General features: G+C 45.4%; 7 protein-coding genes across 7 annotated transcripts; 2 read left to right on the forward strand and 5 right to left on the reverse strand.

Moving 5' to 3' along the window:
- Positions 1-65: 65 nt before the first annotated feature.
- On the forward strand, positions 66-4,484 carry TOT_020000153 (5'-3' exoribonuclease 2; the record flags this gene model as incomplete). The annotated part of the gene is made up of 4 exons (XM_009691887.1): positions 66-971; positions 1,053-1,670; positions 1,818-2,222; positions 2,289-4,484. 4 exons carry the CDS (start codon positions 66-68, stop codon positions 4,482-4,484), a joined length of 4,125 nt encoding a protein of 1,374 aa, XP_009690182.1.
- A 56-nt stretch (positions 4,485-4,540) lies between these two features.
- Positions 4,541-8,176, reverse strand: TOT_020000154 (uncharacterized protein; the record flags this gene model as incomplete). The annotated part of the gene is given in 11 exon segments (XM_009691888.1): positions 4,541-4,864; positions 4,897-4,988; positions 4,994-5,087; positions 5,119-5,227; positions 5,259-5,401; positions 5,433-5,857; positions 5,891-6,099; positions 6,133-6,332; positions 6,363-6,562; positions 6,982-7,829; positions 8,106-8,176. Coding segments are annotated over 11 exon segments (2,715 nt in total).
- Positions 8,177-8,207: 31 nt separating this feature from the next.
- TOT_020000155 (phenylalanyl-tRNA synthetase) lies at positions 8,208-9,695 on the forward strand (the record flags this gene model as incomplete). The annotated part of the gene is made up of 2 exons (XM_009691889.1): positions 8,208-8,814; positions 8,848-9,695. 2 exons carry the CDS (start codon positions 8,208-8,210, stop codon positions 9,693-9,695), a joined length of 1,455 nt encoding a protein of 484 aa, XP_009690184.1.
- An 86-nt stretch (positions 9,696-9,781) lies between these two features.
- TOT_020000156 (uncharacterized protein) lies at positions 9,782-14,641 on the reverse strand (the record flags this gene model as incomplete). Its single annotated transcript, XM_009691890.1, has 5 exons — positions 9,782-11,321; positions 11,448-11,671; positions 11,731-14,015; positions 14,046-14,427; positions 14,459-14,641. The coding sequence occupies 5 exons, from the start codon at positions 14,639-14,641 to the stop codon at positions 9,782-9,784; spliced, it is 4,614 nt and encodes a 1,537-aa protein (XP_009690185.1).
- Positions 14,642-14,983: 342 nt separating this feature from the next.
- Positions 14,984-16,634, reverse strand: TOT_020000157 (dihydroorotate dehydrogenase, mitochondrial precursor; the record flags this gene model as incomplete). Its single annotated transcript, XM_009691891.1, has 11 exons — positions 14,984-15,033; positions 15,071-15,137; positions 15,174-15,254; positions 15,285-15,431; positions 15,467-15,511; positions 15,544-15,585; positions 15,624-15,883; positions 15,916-16,013; positions 16,053-16,227; positions 16,263-16,506; positions 16,542-16,634. The coding sequence occupies 11 exons, from the start codon at positions 16,632-16,634 to the stop codon at positions 14,984-14,986; spliced, it is 1,302 nt and encodes a 433-aa protein (XP_009690186.1).
- Positions 16,635-16,694: 60 nt separating this feature from the next.
- Positions 16,695-19,628, reverse strand: TOT_020000158 (N-ethylmaleimide-sensitive factor; the record flags this gene model as incomplete). The annotated part of the gene is made up of 11 exons (XM_009691892.1): positions 16,695-16,874; positions 16,937-17,296; positions 17,425-17,820; positions 17,952-18,173; positions 18,205-18,249; positions 18,286-18,498; positions 18,604-18,689; positions 18,730-19,013; positions 19,045-19,407; positions 19,444-19,532; positions 19,566-19,628. 11 exons carry the CDS (start codon positions 19,626-19,628, stop codon positions 16,695-16,697), a joined length of 2,301 nt encoding a protein of 766 aa, XP_009690187.1.
- A 67-nt stretch (positions 19,629-19,695) lies between these two features.
- TOT_020000159 (conserved hypothetical protein) lies at positions 19,696-23,336 on the reverse strand (the record flags this gene model as incomplete). Its single annotated transcript, XM_009691893.1, has 6 exons — positions 19,696-20,017; positions 20,148-20,373; positions 20,578-20,748; positions 20,869-21,612; positions 21,961-23,121; positions 23,288-23,336. The coding sequence occupies 6 exons, from the start codon at positions 23,334-23,336 to the stop codon at positions 19,696-19,698; spliced, it is 2,673 nt and encodes an 890-aa protein (XP_009690188.1).
- Positions 23,337-23,442: the final 106 nt, after the last annotated feature.

Raw genomic sequence — 23,442 nt, forward strand, 5'->3', positions numbered from 1 at the left:
TTGGCCTTACTATTCCTCACACTACTCACCCAAATATTCGTGTTAAATTGAGATAAGATTTAAAAATGGGAATCCCGTCCTTCTTTAGGTGGCTAGCAGAACGTTATCCTCTGATTTGCGAGTCTCAATACGTTACAACGTCCGACAAGGGCGACGCCTTCAAGCTGCTAAAGTCGCCCGAGACCTTCAAGGATAGTTTTAACGAACCCCTCTTCACATATAGACCTCCAGATGGTTTTGACAATTTGTATTTGGACGTTAACGGGATAGTGCACAACTGCTCTCACAGTATCGCAGACCTCTGCCAAAATATAACCTCTGAGGATGATATATTCGTGTCGATATTCCAATGTATCATAAATTTAGTAAACATAGTGCGTCCAAAGAGTCTCTTGTATTTGGCAGTGGACGGTGTGGCCCCCAGAGCGAAAATCATTCAACAGAGAGAACGTCGATTCAGGTCGGCATCGGAGGCGACGATACAGCAGCTGATTCTCGAATCACTGACAGAACTGGGGGACCAGGACGAGGACACACAAGGGGAGGAAACACAGAAGGAAGAATTCAAGTTCGACCCGATCCAAATCACGCCCGGAACGGCCTTCATGGAGCGTCTGACCACGAGGCTGCAGTTTTTCGCCCTAAAGATGATCAACGAAAACGAGCTGTGGAGGAACCTGAAGATAGTGGTGAGCGGCTCCGAAGTACCCGGAGAGGGAGAACACAAGATTATGGAGTATATCAGGAACGACAAAGCTAGGCGCCACGCAGAGTTTGAATCGGAAGTACATAGGAGGGAACCCGGGGATACTCCGCACATTTCACACTGCGTATACGGGCTCGACGCGGACCTCATAGTGCTGTCGCTAGCAACGCACGAACCGTACATCTGCCTGCTGCGCGAGCAGGTGGTGTTCGGGCACATGAAAAACTCATCAAAGCTGAGAATGATGGTTAACATGAACAGCTACGTGCTCCTTCACATAGGAATCCTGAGGGAGTACCTGCTGATAGACCTGGTGGAGGACCTGAGGCTGCGAAGCGACCCTAAGATCATGGACAGAGTAGTTGACGACTTCGTATTCCTGACGTTCTTCGTCGGAAACGATTTCCTGCCACACCTGCTGCTGGCGAACATACCGGAGGGAGGCCTGAACGAACTCCTGCAAATATACAGAGAATATTTGGACGAGTCGTTCAAGTCAGGGCCAAGTAGCACGGCCGTAGGCAATCACCAGAACACATTGCCGCAAAGGAACGCTCGAGACCCATGGCTGACGTGCAACTGCGGAGAAGTCAACTTTGACAACCTTATGATATTTTTCACGAAGTGGGCAAAATACGAAAATTTCAAAATACAAAATTATCTGACTAACGAAATAGTGTCGAGGACGAGTAGCAAGAACCAAAACACAAACAACAACAAAGTAGTCAGTTTTAACAGCAACAGAGTAGTGATGAGTCACTCAGTGGTGGACCACAGCAAACACAGCTCACTGATAACAGTGATCGACGTAAAAAACTGTAAAATAGAGACGGACCTGTCCGACTTTATAAGCAAGTACCCGAATGAGCCGACGACACTCCTGGATTACAAAAACAGGTACTACTTAGCGAAAATGGGAATTTCGAATCAGCTGATCAAGTGTGACATGAGCTCAGTCAACTCTGTGGATGACGTGGTGAGAGAGTACCTGGTGGGCATACAGTGGATACTCTACTACTACTACAGAGGAGTGCCCTCGTGGAGCTGGTACCTGCACTGCAAGTACCCGCCCTTCATCCACGACATGGTGCTCTTCATGAAAAACGAAAAGAGGAGGTACGTGCTGGAAAACGGAAGGATCGTCGTGCTGACGCCGCTACTATCGCAGGTGCTGGACATCAAGTTCGACAAGGGGAAGCCGATAACGCCCTATGAGCAGCTGATGCTGGTTCTTCCGCGACAATCAGCACACTTCCTGCCTAGTGTGTTCAGCGCCCTCATCACGGAGCAGGAGTCACCGCTGCACCAGTACTACCCGATCCACTTCGACGTGGACATGGACAACACGAAAGTGCCCTGGGGAGGGATCACGCTCCTGCCGTCAGTGCCGTATTCGCTGATGCTGCAGTGCATGAACAGGGCGCTGAGCAAGAACAGAGGGGATTTGCACGACGGAAAGAACTACACGAACGGAGTGATTAAGGGGAAGCAGGGACACGAAAAGAACACGAAGCTAGTGGAAAGCAAGGAGATGAAGTCCTTAATAGCGCCGATTCTGAACCACGCGGAAAAGGAGATGAAGTCGCCGAGGACACCCATGATGAGTCACGCTGAAAACGGGGAGATGGAGCTCCTGTACCAGTGCAGCAACATGCTCACGGAGGAGGAAAAGGACAGAAACAAGTTTGGACTGGCCAGGATATACTCGTACGACCCGAAGGTGAGCAAGCAAGTGCATTCGCCGTTTAAAATCTTCGATGACATACCGGAGTCAAAGGTGCTTTGTAGCCCCTTCTTCAACCCGTCCCTGAAAAAACTGCACTTCCCAAACACGATGATGCTGCCGAAGACGGGAAGCCACCTCCGGAAAAACTTCTGGTTCCCAGGACTGGGCTCGCTCCCATACCGAACGATTATCAAGCGAGGAGTGGACGTGTTCAACAGCAAGTCGCGGCACCCGAGCGTGTACATCAACATCTTCCAGAGCCTGAACAACACGGCGCTGTCGAACCTGCTGAAGTGCACGAGCACTACGTACCTATCAGTGGGATACCCGTACAAGCACTTCGGAAAGCTGATGTCGATACACACGCCGTACGTTAAGTTCGAGGACAACAAGCTCACGACGAGTGACCCGACAGCGCTAAAGGACTCGATCTCGAAAATAGACGCAGAATTGGACAAGATGGGCCTGATAGTGGGCTACAAGAGCCAAGCGCGCAACTATAACCCGAAGATCCTGGACCAGAACAGCCACATCCTGCTCAAGATGTTCCAGAACATGCAAGGAGGGAAGTACAGGCCCTCAATGAAAACATTGAAGGAAGGGAGGATGCTGGGCCTGGACCACCTGTGCGAAAACGTGGTCGTCAAGTACGTGGTGCTCGACAAAAACCTGCAGGAGACGAAGATGGTGAAGGAGGTGTTGCTGCCCATGGTTAACTTTGTGGACCACCCGGAGAAGATAACCAGTCTGCTGGTGACGCACGAGGACGACCACAAGGAAAAGGTGAGGAAGGAAATGCTCTCACTGCAGCAGGAGCTGAGGATGCACGAAATGCTCCACGGCAAGTTCGACAAGCCTAAGATAAAGGCGGTGTGCATGATGCATGGCAACCTGTACGGGAAAGTGGGACTGATCGAAAACGTGGGGCACACGTTCGACACAGTTACCGCCATATTCAGGCTGCCCAACATAAAGCTGACGATAGGAGAGACGGGGCTTACGGAGTTTAAGAAGTACGTGGAGCTGCAAAGGAGGCTGGAGGACCACAAGATAAACTGGTACACCTTCGAGAGGATATGCAAAATGGCGAAGCTGTCGCCGCAGGCGGCCGCAGCGCTGTTCCAGAAGGTGATGATCACAGACCTGAAGGCGGACATCGGGATGAACCTGGTCTACTACGACAAGGACGTGGAGGACCCGCTGTGCCTGCCAGGGTACACACAGCTCGCGCCCACGTACCTGAGCGAAGTGGACCCGGTGTACATGGTGCGCTACTCAGGCGACTGCGTCGAACTCATCAACAACTACCGCGACAAGTTCCCGGAGCTCTTCGAGTTCCTGGAGCGGGTCGACGTGAATCACGAGAATAGGCCGCTGGAGATGACCGAGATATACCCGCACCTATCGGAGGAACAGGCGCGATTTAAGCTGGGGCGCATCAACAAGTTCTGCGACTCGCAGCCCTTCAGGCGTCTGAAGCTGACTCAGGGGAACTACACCTGCATGACCAAGAACCAGATCCAGATCGTGGTGGACTACCAGAACGAGTGCAGCAGGGTTGCAAAGGAGGCCGGCGCGGAGGGAGAAAAGGACGTGAAGATGGTGAGGGTGAGTCACATGAGGAACCTGCACATACCGGCCTACAACACCAAGGCAATAAGGTACGACCTGGCGAACGTGTTCCTGGGGCAGGTGGTGGTCTACATAAGTCACAATGAAAAGGTCCCCATCGGCTCCAGGGGAGTGGTGGTGGGCATATACCCGAACGACTCGTCCTCCGAGGGGGAGGCAGACCAGCACCAGAGCAACGGCGCCCGGGGGGACCTTAGGGGCCCCAAGGACAGCTCGAATATGACCCTGGAGGTGGTTTTGGACGAGGACTGCCTCTCAGCCTCGGACCTGTTTGGGCGCTGCAAGAAGATGAGGGGCATCTTCGTGGGCCTCACCGACGTGGTCTTCCTCTACCAGCAGGACCTGCTGGACCCGGAAGTCTACACGAGGGTGTACTCGAGACATGACAGAAACAACGCAGACTTTGTTAGTTACGTCTAATGTAGTTTACTTAACACGCTTACAAAAAATAAACATTAGTTTTTAAATACGATCAATTATTTGCACACAATGTAGTGAACTATGCGTTTGCAGCGCTGGTCGGATTTGTGGTTGCAGACGCGCTCTTCCCTTTTACAGGGGTATATACTGGCAAACGATTTTTTATCGGCGTCCTTGTTCCATTCAATGGTCATACCTGCGAGTATTAAGTTTATTAGATGTGTATTGCTACGATACTTAACGTTATACGTGAACAGGTGTGTACGTGGTAGTAAATATAATAACATAGAGTACTCACCGAATGCAATAGTTTCGCCGGGAGAACAACTTATCGATGATAAATCCGATTTCTTTACGACTTTTGACCTCGTGTTCAGTTGCTAAAATGAGTATATGTGCATTTACGGCTAACCCAGAATTTCTTCGTGCACACCATCCATGTGTATTCGACCTCGCCGTCAACGTCGCACTTGTTTTCCCCTGAAATTTCGTAGTTTTTAACAACTAACCCAGTTTGCACGGCTTCATTAGTAGATAGTTAGATTTATTATTAAAAAAGTACGAGCCTAATAGGATGCTGTAGTCACTATCACAGGCAGGTTCCTAAAAGTTTGGTTATTTGTTGAATTCGCACCTTATCCTTAGTTAGCTTTTGAGTCAAATTTATTAAATTCTCGCTCCTGCAACCGATCCAGATAGTCGAGTATAAAACTTCATCGTTTTTAGGAGATGAGCATTCAGTCCTAAGTATAAAAATTGTTCAGATTAACATACCTGTGAGTTGGACACTCTGTTACATTGTGTGTATTATCTTTTAGAGTTGACATCACGAAGCCGAACTGGATCGATTTGCCGTCTTTACATTTGAGACTTGTCACGCCTTTGCCGCTTGTGCTCTCGATGTCAATATCCATCATCTGAATATCATTGTTGTTGATAAAAACGTACAAATTGTTCCGGTGTCAGCTGCATTTGATTTTGGTAACGCAAATAGTCACTTTCCAAAATCACCTTTCCATAGTACAAGTACGCCTTGTTGTACGCTTCACGTAGGCTCTTATCCATAAAGTGTGAAATCGGGGTAAATTCAGCCTTAATTGGCATTGGATGTTGAGAAACAGATTTTGACCATTCGATGAAATCCATGGTTTTACCCTTTCCATATATGTCACCTCCTAGCACGAATGTTGACTTCTTAGTGTCGAGCAAATTTTCGTTTGAGTTGTTGGATTTTATTACAGACACTTGTACGTTTGAGTCTATGTTGGAGTTCTTTATCTCAGCTGACAGAATTGCCTTGACGTCCACTCCCTGGTCACTCAATTTCTTCTCCTGGTTCTTTTTCACTTCCATGGTTGTGAATATTTTGCCTCCTAATTGCCATTATTATTGGTTATTAATCTTACCCAAGTATATTTTAGTTGCGACATGTGTTCCAAATGTGTTAAAAAGCTCCATCCAATGTGTTATTCCCATCTTGTAACAACTATTGTTTCCCGGATCTTCTCTGTACATGTATGGTTTACAGCTTGACTCGTTTTCAAGTCCTTGAAATTTATTTACTAAACGGTCCAACGATGATTGAAACCCTAGCGTGAAGTCCCTATTTAAGAATCTGAAATTAATTTAATCTAACCATGGTAATGACGTTGATATACCAGCCACGTATTTAAAGCAATAGGACTTGTTTATAAACATTTTGCTTGTTCCTGATTTTGATGCGCTGTCGAGTTTTTTGTACTTTGCCGAGGCTGCGAATTTAAGTGCGTCACCTGCCAGGTTAAATGATACGCTGGCATCAGCTGATAGTGATTTTAGAATTGAGTCGGATGAATTTATTTCATTCACCTAATCGCAATTATGATTACTTGTTCTTACCGTTTCCACTTTATGGCAAGATGAATATGGTCTTATCCATCCTCCTACTGGCTGCAGGTATTTCATACTGTTGGATATGTTTTCCACTTTTTTATTCCAGTGCATTTGAATAACGTTTGATTTATACCCTGGGTCTAACAATGTTATATTATCTCCCATCGGATTTCCCTTTATTAGATCATAGCCAGCTCCAAGGTACTCTATGTGTATTATTAATATGCTTAACACACACATATATATTTATGTACAAATGTGCATAAATAACAAGATTACTTATTTATTACTTATACGCAAATTAATTTACACTTTCTACCTAGTCCAGAGGGTATTTTGAACTTGCTGGTATACTCATCATGATCTCTAGCATCTGATTCCTCCTCGTCCTCATCTTCATTTTCGCCTTCGCCATTCTCTAAGTCAAAATCATCACCATCTTCATCATCATCTTTGTCAGAATGACGATCACTTTTGTCGTCGTCTTCTTCTTCTTCGTCATCTTCCTCCTCATCGTCATGTTTAACTTTCGGAGATTTATGTTCTTCTTCATCTTCATCTTCATCCTCCTCTACCTTTTTCTTTTTTTTAACAACAGAAACATCATCTTCGTCATCGTCTAAACCTAAGTCAATGTCTTCATCATCTTTAGCACCTTTTTTACTCACACTCTTCTCATCAGTACCAAAAATATCGTCCATATCCATATCCTCATCCTTTTTCGTTTTTTTCAAACTTTTTTCTTTACGGGCTTTAGTGTTTTTAGGTGGAGTTTTAACACTTTTATCATCTTCATCGTTTGAACCAAAATCTATATCATCATCATCATCGTCGCCTCCTAATATGTCATCACCCAAATCTGAATCATCATCTGTTACTCCCTGGTCAGACTTTCCACTGCCATTCAATCTCTTATTAATTGCTTCAGTGGCCATTTGGGTCGCAATAGGAAGACCGTAGTCGGCAATTTTACCTGCAACACCAATTAAGCCTTTTTTCGCTTTCTCAGCAAAACCTTTACCTTTTGGAAATTCATGTTCTTCTTCATCTTCATCGTGTTCTTCAGTATCATTGCTACCTTCTTTGTGACTCTTAATCGGAACCTTTTTTGTTTTAGAACTTTTAGTAATATTCATTAGCCCCTTCATTGATGACTTTGATTTTTTCGAGTTACTATTAACATTTTTCTTATTTTTAAAATTGATATTAAATCTAGCAGCCTTCTTCTTTTCATCTCTTGGTTTTTCAGTAACTTTCGAATTTTTTGTTTTTGGTTTCAATTTAGAAACGAGGGAGTTTTTGATCCCTCCTTTGGAATTTTTAACTTTCTTCTGAATAAATGATTGACCATTTTTCACAGAATCCGAACCAACAACAGCAATTTCATTATGTTTTCTGTCAATATGATGCTTTGTTTTAGAAAATTTTTCATCCTTAATTTTTAGCTTTCTTTGGTTCACCTCAGGGTGAGGCCTTGAATAACAGTATTTCAGAAAAAATAAGTTTATTAAAATAATATAATTTAATATCTTCATTTTAAATAATCCATTATTTAAATTAATTTTATTTTATTTGTTATTATCCTTTGAAAAATTATTATTCACTTCAAGAATTTGATTCTTATTCAACAAAACCCAGTTTACTCTAAGTTTCTGTTTGACAATGAATGGTTTTGTTTTTTTCAATAAAAGGATTATATCTTAATTATGTTTTGGCTCCTTAGACGTATGATTCAGCTTAATGTGTAACATGTTTACAGGCTGGTTAATAGTGAGCCTTCTTGCTTCAATACTACATAAATTTGAATCATCCGTACTCATTTGTTGTAAGATATTTCATACAAGTTTGTTTATGTTAAGAATCTCGGCTCTTAGGGTCAATCGCAGCTCAAATATCTCTGCTCAACTGAAGCCGTGCTTCCTCAACACGTGCTCATACCAACCACTAAAATCGCAACCATTCAGACCTTACAAGACACAATCTGGTCTCAACTCAAACCTTAAAATCCCTCAACATTTCCAGGATAAGATATCTAGAAGGTTGGATACGTCGCCATCCAATCCCATTGGAATCATCGCTCAACACATCAAGGATTTCTTCAATTCCTACCAGGATGTCGTTATTTCTAGCAGAAAGTTTGATTTTTTTACCGTTGAATCAAACCCAGTCTCAATAAGCCAAAACTTTGACGAGTTGCAGGTCCCTCTGGACCACGTGAGCAGAGACCCGAGTGACACCTATTATTTGGACCACGAATACATAGAAAAGTACAAAGAGTATAAATCTAAAGCGTATTTGGACATAATAAACAGTGAAAAGAATGGAGTTTACGGAAGGGACTTGATTGAGTCGATGGCAAGTAGCTTCGGTCACTCGCGCTACAGGCTCCTTCCTACACACACCACTTCACACATCACTGGGTTCCTGAAAAGGGGGATCCCACAAGCATTATATTCAGGTATTTAGACGCACATTTACGTTTACACTTCAGGCCAGGTGTTCAGGAGAGACGAGATTGACGCTCAGCACTACCCTGTGTTCCACCAGATGGACGGCTATCTGCTGTTCTCGAGGGAGGATGTGGAAGCACTGAGGAAGCTGGAGGAGTATAAGGGGTTTGGCGACTCTGAGGTCATTTTGAGACACCTGAAGCGCACCCTGGAGAGTCTGGTGTCCTACATGTACGGCTTCGTTAAGTTTGTGGCCAAAACGCCCTCAGAACACTACGAAAAGGTGCTTTTTTCAGCACTGGAAAAACAATGGGACGACAAGGCCACCTTTCCGTTTACGTACCCGTCGTCGGAGTATTACATCAGCAACGACGGTGAAATGACGGAGCTGCTGGGCTGCGGAGTCCTGAAAAACATTATCCTGGAGAACAACCTGCCTAAACGCGGCAAGTACGTGGGCGGCTGGGCCTTTGGCATTGGCCTCGAGCGGATGGCCATGGTGCTCTGCAAAATTTTTGATATTCGCCAGTTCTGGGAGACCGACGAGCGGTTCACAAGGCAGTACGAGAGCTCCTACGCGGACGGGATTCTGCCGATTTTTTCAAAGTACAGCAAAAATCCACCGGTGACCAGGGACATCTCCTTCTACCTGAGCGACGCCTTCGACGAGGAGCGCTTCAAGAACGCGATCTTGGAGAACGGCAAGGGTTACGTGGAGGGAGTGGAGTTCATCTCAAGCTACTTCAACGATAAGCTGCAGAGGAAGAGTCTCTGCTACCGGGTTACCTACCGCGGATTCAACGAGAATCTGACCAACTCCTTTGTGAACGAGTTACACGACCTGGCCATCGATTCTGTTAAACATAGATTTAATTTGATAATTCGCTAAACAACGTGAATGCGTAAATTTATATGATACATTATTTGTGGTTTAAGGCTGTTATGGATTGTAGTGATGCACATTCGCCTTGTGGTCTATATTCGCCACGGGATGTGGCAGCCTATGAACACCCAGGTGGACAGTATGTTTCCCACCAGAGGAAACACCCTCGCGTAGATCACGAACACTGAGTCGTCGACCTTGTTCACCAGGAACCTTTTGAACCTCCGGTCTGAGCACAGCAGGTTCATTATTTCGTTGACGTCGCTCGTGCAGAAGTGGATTGGTATTCCTATGAACGTGTGGTTCGCCATCACAGGCAGCCTCTTCTGCCACGCGTAGTGCCTCGCCTCGTTTTCGTAGTACCAGTACCAGCTCGAAGTCTCCTTCTTTTCGAAGACCTTGAACTCTTGCGGTATTGCGTAGTTTGAGTACACGTACTCGCTGTAGTACTCAGGCCTCGGTATCACCTTCTGCATGTCGTCCATGAAGCCCGGTATTCTGTACAGGTCCGGTATGACCTTTTTCACCCTGGATATTATGCCACTCAGCACGCTCTTCCTGCCCTTTATCACGTACGCAGGCTGATTCATTTTATTTATCAGCTTCAGGTTCCTCTTCTCCACCTTCATTCTTATTCTGTTTGACACAGGCGCTCTGTTTTCCATAGGTGGGTTCATTCTGTGCGTTACTGCTCTTATTATCTCTGAGAACTGCGTCCTGGCCTCACACTTCTCACTGAATTTTGACATGTCTGACATTGGAGTTCTGGAAAGCCCTGGACTTGATGGCACACTCAATGGACTGAACTTTGAGTACAGTTTAACATCAGGGACCTCCAGCTGTACCACATCCTCAAATGCTGCGCAGTAACTTGGGACGATCTTGCCTTTACATTTGGGGATCTTCACGTGCTTGCTTTGCCTCTTTACCTTAATTTTTATTCCCTTCGGGGTTATGCTACATCTCTTCAGTGCACTAATCACACTACAGCTGTGTTTTGGGTTATCAAATGCGATTTTATCCAGCGGCTTCGATTTTTTCTCGTGCCTTCTGTGTCTTCTTCCACTCCTAGACCTTCTTCGTGAAGATTTTTTGTTTCTTACTGGTTCCTCCTTTTTTTCAACTTCGGGCTGATCGTCCACCCCTTCAACTCCATCTTGTTCCACTACTCCTTGTTGATCCGGTTGCTCCTGTTTTTGTTCTTGGGTGTCTAAACCCTGTTCTTCCTGTTTATTTTCTTCTCCATCCTCTGGATATGGTTGTTGATCCTCCTCATCACCTTCCTTTTCCACAGCCTTTTCCGACTTTGTTGCCGATGCCTCTGTTGATGGTTCAGAATCCTCGTATTCTAACAGTGCCGATTTTTGCATTTCGTTGAGCATCATCTGGCCCTTTTCATTCTTTATCATCCTCTTCAGCTTCTTCCTGTTACTCCATCCCAGGAGGTTTGGTGGCATTCCCGGGTCAAATTGTGGGTCTAGCTTCTGTCTAAACTCCATCACTTCTAAAAACTTGTCCAGATGCTCGTGCATTTGCAAATCCTTTGAAATCGAACACCTCAACCCTCTCTGTGCCCTCATCAACTCTATCATGTCGCCCACTTCATTGACTATATCCCTGGCAGTCTCATGGCTATATTAAAATCATTCAATTATATATAGAGCAAGCGTGTAAATAATTATTGTATGTAAACGGTGTAAATAATAAATGTGAGCATTATGTGTATGATACACATGTACGTTGTTTACAATGACTTACCATGTATAGTCTGATGGTGGCTCTGTTACTTGTATGTTTGACAGAAACTCATTTTCCAAAGGCACTTTCAGAAACGGTTTCCACTGCGACGGATCTTCTAAATCGTACAATATACACGATGGATGGTGGTTTTGTATATTTCCCCAAAGCTGCTTATTATTAAAAACCGTTTCTATTGATGAATAAGGCAATGGTACCAATGTCTCATTTGGTATCAACAAGTCCTATAATATCACGTTAGTATCAATATTTGATATTGCTTATCTGTTTGGGTGAATCTTACCTCTCGAGGCCTTATTTTCTTTACTGTTGACCCAAATTCCAGTTTCTTCTGCGGGTTTTCGTATAACAGCTTGTTCAGGTTCTCCGTTATCGCCGACGTGTCGAAGTCCACTTCGTCTTGACGGTGCATCAGCGCCTTGAGATCCACCTTCTGGTCAGGCACGTAGTTACTTCCGTACATTTCAAACTTCGTCAGCTCGTGTGTATTCTGGTTTGCCTGCTGGAACCTTTGCATGTCCGAGGAGGGCTGAAACGTTACGGCCTGGTAATTTTCCAACAATGGCGCCTTCGCCTCGTTAACGTCCTCGTACATGTTTGCTTCGTAGCTCGCCATGTTCCACCTTTTTGGCAGGTGCGTTATCTTCTTGTTTCCCGTTTCCCAAAAGGACACTGTGGAGTCCGAGTGTCTTGTCATCACCCAGCAGTGCTCCACCATTCCGCCCTTGACGGTCCCCTTGCACACGTATGCGTCGTAGCCCAGACCCAGCAAACAGCTGCACAGCAGCAGCGTTCTGTCGTGAAGTCCGCCCTTCCTCGTCGTCAGGAACCTGGACGGGTGCTGCCACGATTCTATCTTCGCCAAGTCTCCCAGTCGCTCCACTGAGTCGTCCTTCAACCCGAAATTGGATATCCAGTGCAGCAGGTGCCCTGGAGGCCTCAACACTGACGACACTTGTATCGGCGTCACAAAACGCGACAGTAGTATCACCTCAGATGGGAACACATCGCTCGAAAGCGCGTTGTTGGCCGTCGTGCTCAGGAACCTTCTGTGCGGGAAGTTCGACAGCGTCTGGTCTCTGTACATCTTCTGCCACAGGTCAAACTCTCTGTCCCAGCGCCTTCTCAGGTCCCTATAGGTATCCGACTTTATCTGCCTCTTTTTATCGTTTGGGATCTTCAGGTCAATTGGCATTGGCGGCAATATGTACATTTCAAAAGTGATAGAGGGCTTAGCTCCTCTATGAGGCACTGTGTATCCCGTCAGGGTCAGCGTGTCTGAGTATACCTTCGTCTCGTACCTCTTGTCTATGTCGTTTGAGAACCCTGAGTATGTTACGAAGTCGTTCTGGTCCCCTGCGTCCTTGTTTCCCAGGGGCTGCTTCGATGGCTCTGTGTATATTCCGTCCACCAGGCTTCTCGAATCTATGTAGCCCTCGTTGAACAACCTGTACAGTGGGACCTCCACTGCTCCCAGGAACTCACTGGACGTGTCTTCGCTGTCCCAGACCTCCATTATCACAGGGCCTTTTGACGCCAAGTCCATCGGCAGGCTGTATTTTACGAGCGGCGGGATCACCAGCTCCGAGGTGTCCACCAGGTGTATCGGGAAGTACATGTTCTGGTTATACACTGGACTCGTAGTCGACTCCATTGTGCACGTGAAGTTTACGATTCCATCCCACTTCACCTTCACCAGCGGGTCCGACGAGTACGTGTCCGTGTTCGTTGCCGGCAAGTTTTCGCATCTCAGCAGCCTTATCACCAGGTACTGGCAACTCTTGTCGAGGTGCGTCAGGAGCGCCGAGCCTGATATTGGCTGCACCAGCCTCTTCTTCACATAGTCTGCATGCTGCAGCCCCGCGCTCTTGTGCGAGCACCTGATGTTCCCCTGGATCGTCCCTATTTGCATATTCTGCGTTCCAATTGCCAGCTTCTTGACTATTCCTCTCACCAAGGGATACTCTCTTACTGACTTCAGCGACATTACGCACGTTCCCAGGAGCGTCACTGACTTTCTCCAGAACTTCTTCGTCACGCTGTACACCTTCACTGTGAAGTACGAAATCTTCAACTGTCGAAACGTCCCTGTGAATGTAAAGTGCCCTGGACTGGCCCAGTAGTCGTCGTACGACATCATTGCCGTTTTCGTCACCCACCTGCCTCCCATTGACGTCTGCATTGATATTTTTATCGTTTTCGGCGCGTTTACTGCCGCGTCCGACACGTTTGCGTTCTTCGTGAACCACCAGTTCTCGAAAACGAACAAAAAGTCAAATATCTCCTCCAACAGCATCACTACGTTCAACTTGTGCAGTGGTATATTGTTTTCTGACTCCTCAGTTATTGCATTCTTCTCCTTCTCTCCCTCCTTTATCTTCGGCACCGTCATGTTCAGCGACATTGTGAAGCTCGACTTGTTGTTTATTATGTCAAAAAACGTCAACGTTTGCGTCGCGTGCAGTGTGTTCAGCGTGAACTTGTGCTTTTTCCACATGTCTATCTTGACAATATAGTTTTTAAACTCTCCGTACGGTATCGTCAACTTCTTTCTCTTCCAGAGGAAAACTACACACTATTGACTCCATACTAACTTACTTGGCACCGTGAACGTGTATCTCTCTCCCTCCTTCAGGCTATACAGTGGTGTGTACATCTTCATTTCCGGGAAGCTTGAGCTTGCGTGCGGGTTCACGTGACCCACCTTGATAGAGTAGAAATAATTTTGAGGCACATTTTCCATGTTGTGCACTGACGATATGTAAAACACGCTCAGCCACGTCCTCGGCACTATGTCGAAGTTGTAAAACGCATCGTTCGCTATCCTTCCGTATGCTCTTATGTATTGTAGCCGCTCCCATTCGTTAGCGTACTCAAACACATCGGTTTCCGATTCCTGCTCATCAGAGTACTCCGTTTCAAGATTTGTTCCTTCATCTTCCTTCTTTTCTTCAGCATCGTCTCCTTTTAATCTCCTCTCCTATATATTTGGTGTTAGCATACTTGCATACCTCAACATCTGAGTCATCTCTATATTTTCTCGACAACTCATTATCAAACAGGTCTATCGACTTATATCTTCTCTCATAGTCTGAATCCTTTTCCGATTCTTCGTAGCTGCTATCCAAACTCGATTCATATATGCTATATTCTGATGAACTTTTACGACGTTCCCAAACTTCAACTATACCCATTTCTAGTTACTTCTATATTTTACACATCTATTTTTTAAACACGCGGTTACATTTAAATTACCATTTCACTTACTTTTAATAACTATTTTACAGGAATACATCACTCTTCATTTAATTTAAGGGCATTATTACACCCCTAAAGGTAGACATACTATTTTACACAAAAGTTTAACTATAATACAATTTAATTAACTATTTTACATTTAAACTTTAGTTAATATACATTTTAATTTAAATTACTCATTTTCAAAGACTACTCAATGGCATGTGTTTGTAGTGATGTGTAATGCTCTAATTACACAATTCCATTACAAATTCGGGAATTCCTCACTTCGGTTCCCATTATTTTTTCATGTGAGCTGCTCCGATCGCCTCTCTTATGCTTTTGTATCCTAAATGTGCATTTTGGTCAATCCTTCACGGTCGTACCTTTTTTCTGCAACAGGCTTGCCAAATTCTTTTTCATCGCGCTTGGAAGCCCCGGGCCCTTGTACACCTGTTTATTTTATTGATTTCAATATTGATTTCTAACCAATGCTGTGAATATTTGACATGCTGATGCTCCTGCTTCTATCATTTCCAGCGCATCGTCGGCTGTCGATATTCCTCCGCACTACGCGCCGTTGCTTACACTTCCACTTACTGCTATTATTGGGACCTTGCCACTTGTCATCTTATACATCTCAAACACTGCTCTTTTGGACAACTCCTTTAACGGCTTTCCGCTCAGCCCTCCCCCTGGGTTTCCTATCTTCTCCAGCTCCTCCTTTATCTCTTCTGGCCTCGACACCTACAAAGTTTTTGATCACAATGCATTAACCGTACTGTTGTATTTGTCACTATTAGTCCGTCCAGCCTGTGCTTCAGCGCCTACATCGTCTTATTAACTCTAATTTACTTACTATTTCTGCGACGTCCTCCATTTCTTCCTTGGTCATGTCCGGCTGTAAAATAATTATTCCTTAAATGCGTCTAAACTTACAGATATTTTAAATAACAGCAGCGGCTTCGTTTTTGTCGTATTAATGTATGATACATCTCCCGAGGCCACTCTTTTATCTAGCTCATTCAACGCTTCTTTTGACGTTTCCACTAGCTTTATCAGTGGCTCTCTTCTTTGGTTATCTCTCAGGTTCGGCGTGTTCGGCGAGCTCACGTTCACTGCCACGTAGTCTGCGTATGCTCCTATTTTCCTTATGCAGCAAACAACGTCACTCAAAATATCTCCATTCGTGTTTTTCCCTAAGTTTCTCCATTCATTTCCACAATCTTACCTATGCTTATTCCTATTAACGAATCCTTTGTCAGTGGGTCCTTTTGCTGTTTCACTCTTGACCTCTTCATGTTTTCCACTGCCGCGTCCACTCCCAGACTACAAATATGCATCACCAATCCTTTGTGTGTTTTGTACCTGTTGAATCCAAACGAGTTTATGAGTGCCTCGTTGTTATGTAGTCTAAAGAACCTCGGTTTCGGGTTCCCTGGCTGTGGCTTCGGTAACACCGATCCCACTTCTACGAATCCGAATCCCAGTCTAAGCAGCTGGTATGGCACTGCGCAGTCCTTATCGTATCCCGCCGCCATTCCTGAATAATTTACCGCTTATTTTAAAGTTCCACACCTATTGGATTAAACACCGTCACGTTATTGATGTTGTTGTACAGGACGGGCGGATCAACTGAATAGTCTACAGGAAACAGCCCCAATTTCGCAGTTAAGACGCTGAAATTGTGTGTTAGTTCCGGGTCTACCCATTTCCTCAGCACATACAACATTCCGTCGTAGAGTGGGCAGCTTGGCGACCTCATCCATACTACGCATCCTGCTCCTGCTCCCAGCGCCAAGACTCCTCCAAATATACACTTCTATCACCATTTTATTCCATTTTCTACCCACTTACGTTTATTTTACTCTGCCTTCTTACTTCGTTCCTGACCTTCTCGTCGAACCTCGTATGGGTCACGAATCTTCTGAAACTTCTCACGAACATCATATATTACACTTTAATGCTTACATTTAACGTGTATTTATAATATTGTACATTACTGTTTTACTAAAAATATCCGCAGGCTTCCAGACTTTCCAAGAATGTGGTACTGGAGATGTGTGTACTCCCTGACAACCATTTTTCTTTAAACCGCTTACCTAGGTCTTTTGTCTTCTGGATCGCTATTTCCAATGCCAATAACAGGTGCTTGATCCCTATTTCTGGTATTTTTCCCGAGTTCGCCACCTACATTCATGTCATCCTTCGCTCGTCACCCCGTAACTTAGAGCAGACTTAACTAAACTTACCAGGTATATCTCCTCCTTGCTAAACTTTAAATTTTGCAGCTTCACTCCACTCAGTGCTTGATATATTTCACTCGGCCCCGTCACCAGCGGCACCTGCGTCGACACTGTGAACGCCGCCGTGACATTCGCCATGTCCATGAACGCCTCTTCCGAGGTCGTTCCTATTACGAATATTCTTCTTTCGTGCTGAGGCGCCTTTTTTATCAGCACCAGCAGACTCTGCAGTATGTTGTTGCTAAACCTCGGTCCTATCGGCGAGTAGTCGATAAGCCTTTCTATGTTGTCGAGTATTATCAGTGACTGTGGCGTTTTGTGTGCGTCGTCGAATGCCTTGTGGATCGCGTTAACTTTCGCCAATTCCTAAATGTCAGTTACACATTGCGGTCCACATTTTCTATCCTAGCTTCTTTTACTACTACTATTGCTGTTAATGCTAATAGTGCTAGCACTGTTAACATTCCTAATCTTGCCACTGTGTTGGCACTTACCGAAAGCCCTATGTACAGCTCTGGCGAGATAACTTTCACAAACGGAAAGTCTGCCATGCTTGCTACGTGCGCTGCCAGTGCCGACTTTCCGCATCCTACTGCTCCGTGCAGCAGAACTGACAGCACTGGCGTCTTCTCTGACCTTGACACCTGCTTCGCCAGCGTCGTGCACGTTTCCAGCACCTGGTGGAACTTGTTTCCGAAGGGTATGATTCCGTGCTTCGAGAACATGTTCAGGTTCATTGAGTCCACTCCGTACGCAGGCTTCACCTCCACCAGCGCCGAGTTAAAGTCGCTTTGTTTAACTATTATTTGGTCTATGTTCTTCGGTTTACTCAGGTCACTTCCGTCCACGTGCCTCTGTATTGCGTAACTCACTGCGCACTTCACCAGGCCCTAATCAACAGTGGGTACAGCTACTCTAGGTATTAGCTACTGAAATAACCGCCTAACTTAATGTTAGTCAACTAAGTGCCTAAGCTGTTGCTATTCAAATAACCACGGGAGGGCAAATGATTGCGACTCACCTCCAACTCTGCTCCTGAGTAATTCTTCGTCTGCTTCACCACGTAGTCCAGGTCCACGTCTTCCGAGAGCCTGTTCGACTCCCTCATAACTCTCGTGTGTATTTTGAGTATTTGCTGCCTTCCGTCCTCGTCCGGCAGGCCCACTTCTATGTGCACTTCGAACCTTCCTGGTCTCAGCAGCGCCTCGTCTATCATGTCGAGCCTGTTCGTCATTCCAATAAGCTAAACTCATACATCAATCTCATTTCAGTACCAGTATGTTGTTTAGTGAGTCCACTCCATCTATTTTCGACAGCAGCTGATTCACTATGCTATCTCTCGCGGCCTACATTACCTTTTTAAACTCCGCATCTCGGACACTTACTGTTCCTGACATGTCCGTCCCTCTTCTCTGGCATATCGAGTCGATTTCGTCGAATATGATTATGTGCAGTCCCGACCTATCTCCCAACCTTGCGTACTCGTTTTCTGCGTCGAGAAACAGGTTCCTTATGTTCTCTTCCGACTGCCCGAAGAATCTACTCATCACCTCAGGGCCGTTAACGGTCTAAATATCAATCAGTGTGTTTAATATACTATGTTTATGTTATCTACTGCACTTTGTTTAAGCTATTTATGGCGCTGCGTTTTTTGTATCTATACACTTTCGCACCTTTAGTTTTGAACAATTTAGTGCTTTTGAAATCTGCCTCGCTATCAGCGTTTTTCCCGTTCCCGGAGGCCCGTATAAAAGCAACCCTAATTTAACCATTTTAATCCACCGCCACTGAAAACGCACCTTTTACGTGCGATATTCCCAGCTCCTTCAGTATCTCGGGCGGGTATATTCTCGACGCGAACGCTCTTCTGAAAATGTCCGCGAACTCGTCGTCCAGGCCTCCTATTCCCAGCTCCTCGAACTTGAAGTTCGGCTTAAAAATGCTCTGCGTGTCCGATATCTGCAGCTCCGCTCCCTCCAGCGTTTTGTACCCGAACTCCAGCTTCGTCTCCTTCACCAGCCTTGCCTTCATCAGCAGGTTCAGCGAGTGAGGGTCCTTCACGTTTGAGAACAGCTTACTTACTCTGCGCAATTCTATATAACTCCGTCACTCACTTCAGTTTTAGCTGCGTTTTTTCCAGGAGAATCGGTATTGTTTGCGTTTCGTGCAACACGTGCTCCAGGAAATTACTCTTCACCACTTGCTCCAGCTTCTCGAACTCTATGAATGGAAGGTCTAAAAACACGTTGTTATTTTTCATTTGGCTGCGCCTACCCTTGTTTTGAGGCCTGAAATGTGAGACTTGGAGCACTATTCTATCTGCCGCCGGGTACAGCGAGGCTACGCCTTGGTGGCCGTAAACTCCCTGGCCGGTCGACTCCGCAGACACCGTCACAGTCTCTCCCACCGCCACTTTTATCAATTCTCTTGCGCAGCTGTTCATAAACACATCTTTTGCCGTCGCCGTTGGATGGTACCTGTTTTTTCATTTTCCCACTCCTCTTTCCACCTACCTTGCGCAAAATACCATTCCTTCTATTGTTGCGTACGCCATTAACGATTCCGCCTTCAGATTTTCGTACAGCTCTCTGTTCACGTATACCTACATGTTTTCCGATGTGCGGCCTTCACTTACGCAATTCGTGTATGTTAACGACTCGTCCGGCAGCTTCCTCACTATTCTCACCACTGCTTTCATTTTAACTAGTATATATTTTAGTTTGTACAAAATTATAATATATATAGGGGGTATGTGGAAGACTGTGTTACGCCATCCTGTTCTTCACGAACGCTGTAAATGCTGGGATCAGTGAATCCATCGACTTTACGTGCAGCAGCTTTTTGATCATTGACGCCGCTTTGTAGCCTTCCATCAGCTCCAGTTCCGACACTTGATCCATTTGTGTATTTGCTGGTGGCGGCTTCGCCTTCGTGCCTTCCAGTTTAAATTCTATGCTTTTTCGTGTTTCATTTTTTTCTTCCGGTTTACTTCTCAGGTGTGACTCTATTCTTCTCAGGGATTCCTCCAGCTGCTCAATTCTGGAGCAGATGTGCGACACACCATCAATATTTCGAGGATGCGATCTTCTACACATTTTTTGTGCCAATGGTTTCATATCTACTCTATATACTACCCTAAATACTCTTCTAACTTACTTTATCGACTTCTATCTACCTTTTCTATCTATCTATTTATCTACTATTTCTATCTGCTTACTTTGCAGTGGAATAATTTGAATTATTCTTTACGTTTTCACTTTTTTGATGTTCAGAGGTTATTTTTCCGCTTTGTGTTTGGCTCTGATAAAATAGGCCTGTGTAAGTTCCTCTGAGACCACTTGTGTTCTCAGATTTATTTGGTCGATTTTGTGTGTATGTTTCCATCGTTTCTTCCTCCGATTCCTCTGTTTTACTCAGCATGATCTCTCTATTTTCCGCCTTTTCTATTTTATTTTCCGATTCAAGTTTATTTTCTTTTCCCTTTCCCTCCTTAACTATTGTTTTTTTCAGGAATGGGTTTTCTTGTTCTTCACTTACTCTTTCCGAGTCCACTTCTGGAGGTCTGACGCACTTCCCACCTTTGTACTTGCCGTCATTTTGGAGACAGTTATTGTTACTATTGTTTTTGTTGCTATTATTAGCGTTACTGTTATTAGTATTGCCATTTGCATTGCGTTCACCATTCCAATGGTTCATCAACTCATATTTACCACCTGCTTCGCCATACTTGTTAGGGGGACTTGTAGCAGTGTCATTAATTCCTTTACTACCATCGTAGTCATTCCTATTGTGGTCACCGCTGTAATTACCGTCGTAATCTTTGCTATTGTGGTGACTACTGTTAATGCCTTCGTAGTTATTCTTTTTGTATTCACTGCTACAATTGCCGTCCACAAGCTTGGGATTACGAGTCGCCGATTCACTCCTGGGGGAGTCACCGCCCTCGTACTCGTCGTTGTGGGTTTGCAGGTTCGTTCTCGACTCTATCAGGTCACTCGTGCTCAGCGTCGTCCCGTTAATGTTTTCTTCTCCCTCGTCGTCCTTCATGTCCATCTTCGAGCTGCTGCTTCTCAGGCAGCTGAAGCTGTTGAACGTGTTCAGGTTAAAACTCGAGCTCGGGTAGTAGCTCGTGTCCTGGTAGTCGCTTCCTTGGTAGTAGCCTGTTGCCTCCATGGTCGCCTCCACTTCGTACGTGCTTCCTCCCATCACTGCCGAGTCCTCGTCTTCCTCGTCGTCTCTATTCGTCATCCTTTCCTCCGTGTACTGGTCATCGTGCGACTCCTCGTCGTTGTTGAACAGGTCCACGTGCTTAAAGATTCCCTTCGACCCCTGCCTACTTCCAATTTCCTTTCTCGCAGATTCGCCTTTTCCGCACTCTTCCTCCGTTCCGTATCTAATTGTATCTCCTAGTGACTGACTCTCCTTCATCTTACTCGATTGCACTTCGTACAGCGTCGTCGACTTCGTCATGAACAGGTCCACGTGGTCGTACTTGTTTTCGCTCAGGTCGTTATAGTCCGTCAGCTGACTCATGTACATTCTATTCATGCTCTGATCCTCCTTCTCCTTTTTATATCCCTCAGCCTTCTCTCCTTCGTACTTTGCAAATGTCTTTACATCTGATTCGTTCATATCGTTGTTCGTCAGCGAATCCACGTCGTCCATCACCTTCTGGATCTCATCTCTGAGCTTCGTTATGTCAAATGCAGATATTTCCTTCTTTTCGTACTCTGACGCCTCCTTTCTTTCCTGGGCCTCGTATTGTTCCTTTACGTAGTTGCGCTCCACATCCTTGCTATACGGTGTGTCCTTGTTTTTTAGCGGTGAGTAGGTTTGCTTATTTCCAAGGAGATCGTAATCGTTACCGTAATATCTTCCGTTACTGCTGTTATAATGCTGGTCTTTTGCGCTGTAGCCGTAGTCCGTGCTCCTCCTGTAGTGGTGATCCTTGTCGATAACGGGCTCGTTCCCTCCGTACTCGTGCTCCTTCAGATACTCTTTAAACTGCTCTCTGTACCTCTTTGAATAACTTTCTCCGTACATCTGATCCTGATGGTGGCTCGTCAGCGTCTCGTCGCTCTTTTCAAATGCGTAAATGGCAGGCGCGGGGTCTGTGTAGCACGTTTCGTCTCCTTCCTTAAGCTTATTCGTCTTTATGTAGCTGTCAAATGCGTTTTTGACCGCGTTCTCTATTGCTAGCTTCATCGTCTCCTCGTCTCTTCTGTTCAAATCGCTCTGGCTGTAGTCGTTTCCTCGGTGCTTATCCCGGTGCTCTCGCTTATAAGCGTGGTGGTGGTACTCATGAGAGTCGTGCTGGTGGCCGTGTTCGCACTGTCCTCTTTTGTGGTCGTAGCTTGAATCGTGGTGGCTGCTGTTGCAGCTGTGCCTCGTGCACTGGTACTGCTGAGATGCGTCCTGGCATCTGTTTTGTGATCTCGGCGTGTAGTCTCCTAGCATGTTCGACGACCTGCTGCTTTCCCCTCCTCTCATGTATCCTTGCGACATGTGGTTGTAGTTCCACTGCGGCCTCATATACTGTGGGTCGTACCTGCTGTAGTAATCATGATTTAGTGGGAGCATGTTTTCCGACCTCTGGTAGCCGTACTCTGGCATCGGTCTGTGGTGAATCGACGTGTACATCGGTGGGTTTTGTGCGCTGTAGTACTCGCCCGTCCTGTTCTTCAGTCCTCCGTAGTTCGGGTAACTGAAGTGTCCGTAGTTGAAGTTGATGAAGTTCGGGTTAAAGTTCGTGAACTGCGAATGGATATAGTCCATGTTTTGGAGGAACGTGTCTTGCGTTGCTCTGGCTGTGTGGTAGTACTGCAGGTTCGACGTCACGTTCGCGCCATACTTGAGCTTAAACTCTCTTGCGAAGTTACTTTTTTGCGGCTGGTGGTGTCCTACTTGCTCAGAGTCCTGCGATTCCTGTCTCAGCTCTCCGTATCTTCTGCTATGCTTCTTCACTTGGTATTTCGAGCGCCCACTTTTGTACGCGTCCACAAAATCTTCGCTATTTTCGCTCCTTGCGTCTGTGTAGTCCGAGTTTTCCGTGTACTCTGACTCTTCTGGCGAGTTTGCCTGGAATTTAGAACCCGCCAGGTACCTCACTGCTGCCACTGGCGCCGATCTTCTTTCCTTCGGTGTTTCCAACTCTCCTATTTCCAGCGGACCCAGTTCTCTGCTGCACACATCTGAAAAATTTTGATTATTTGTTCGTTTTATGTTTGTTTTTTCGTCCTCGACTTTGTGATGTTGCTTTTCATGTGTAACATTTTTGGTGTTCGTTTTACTCATTTATTTACGTCATATACTCTATTTACTTATTTTTTACTCATATTTATTTATTTTTTCACTCACCCGATTCATCTCTCTGTGTATTATAATGTTTCCTTCTTGGAGTTTTCATGATACTGTGTCAGATCATATGTTTTAGGTTTATTTTTAGAGAATCACAGAGCAAATGGTGTACATTATTTTTTCGTTCCTTTTGCTAACAAATTTATAAAAATTCC

This window comes from Theileria orientalis, chromosome 2, assembly GCF_000740895.1.
Source record: "Theileria orientalis strain Shintoku DNA, chromosome 2, complete genome".
Lineage (NCBI taxonomy): Eukaryota > Apicomplexa > Aconoidasida > Piroplasmida > Theileriidae > Theileria > Theileria orientalis.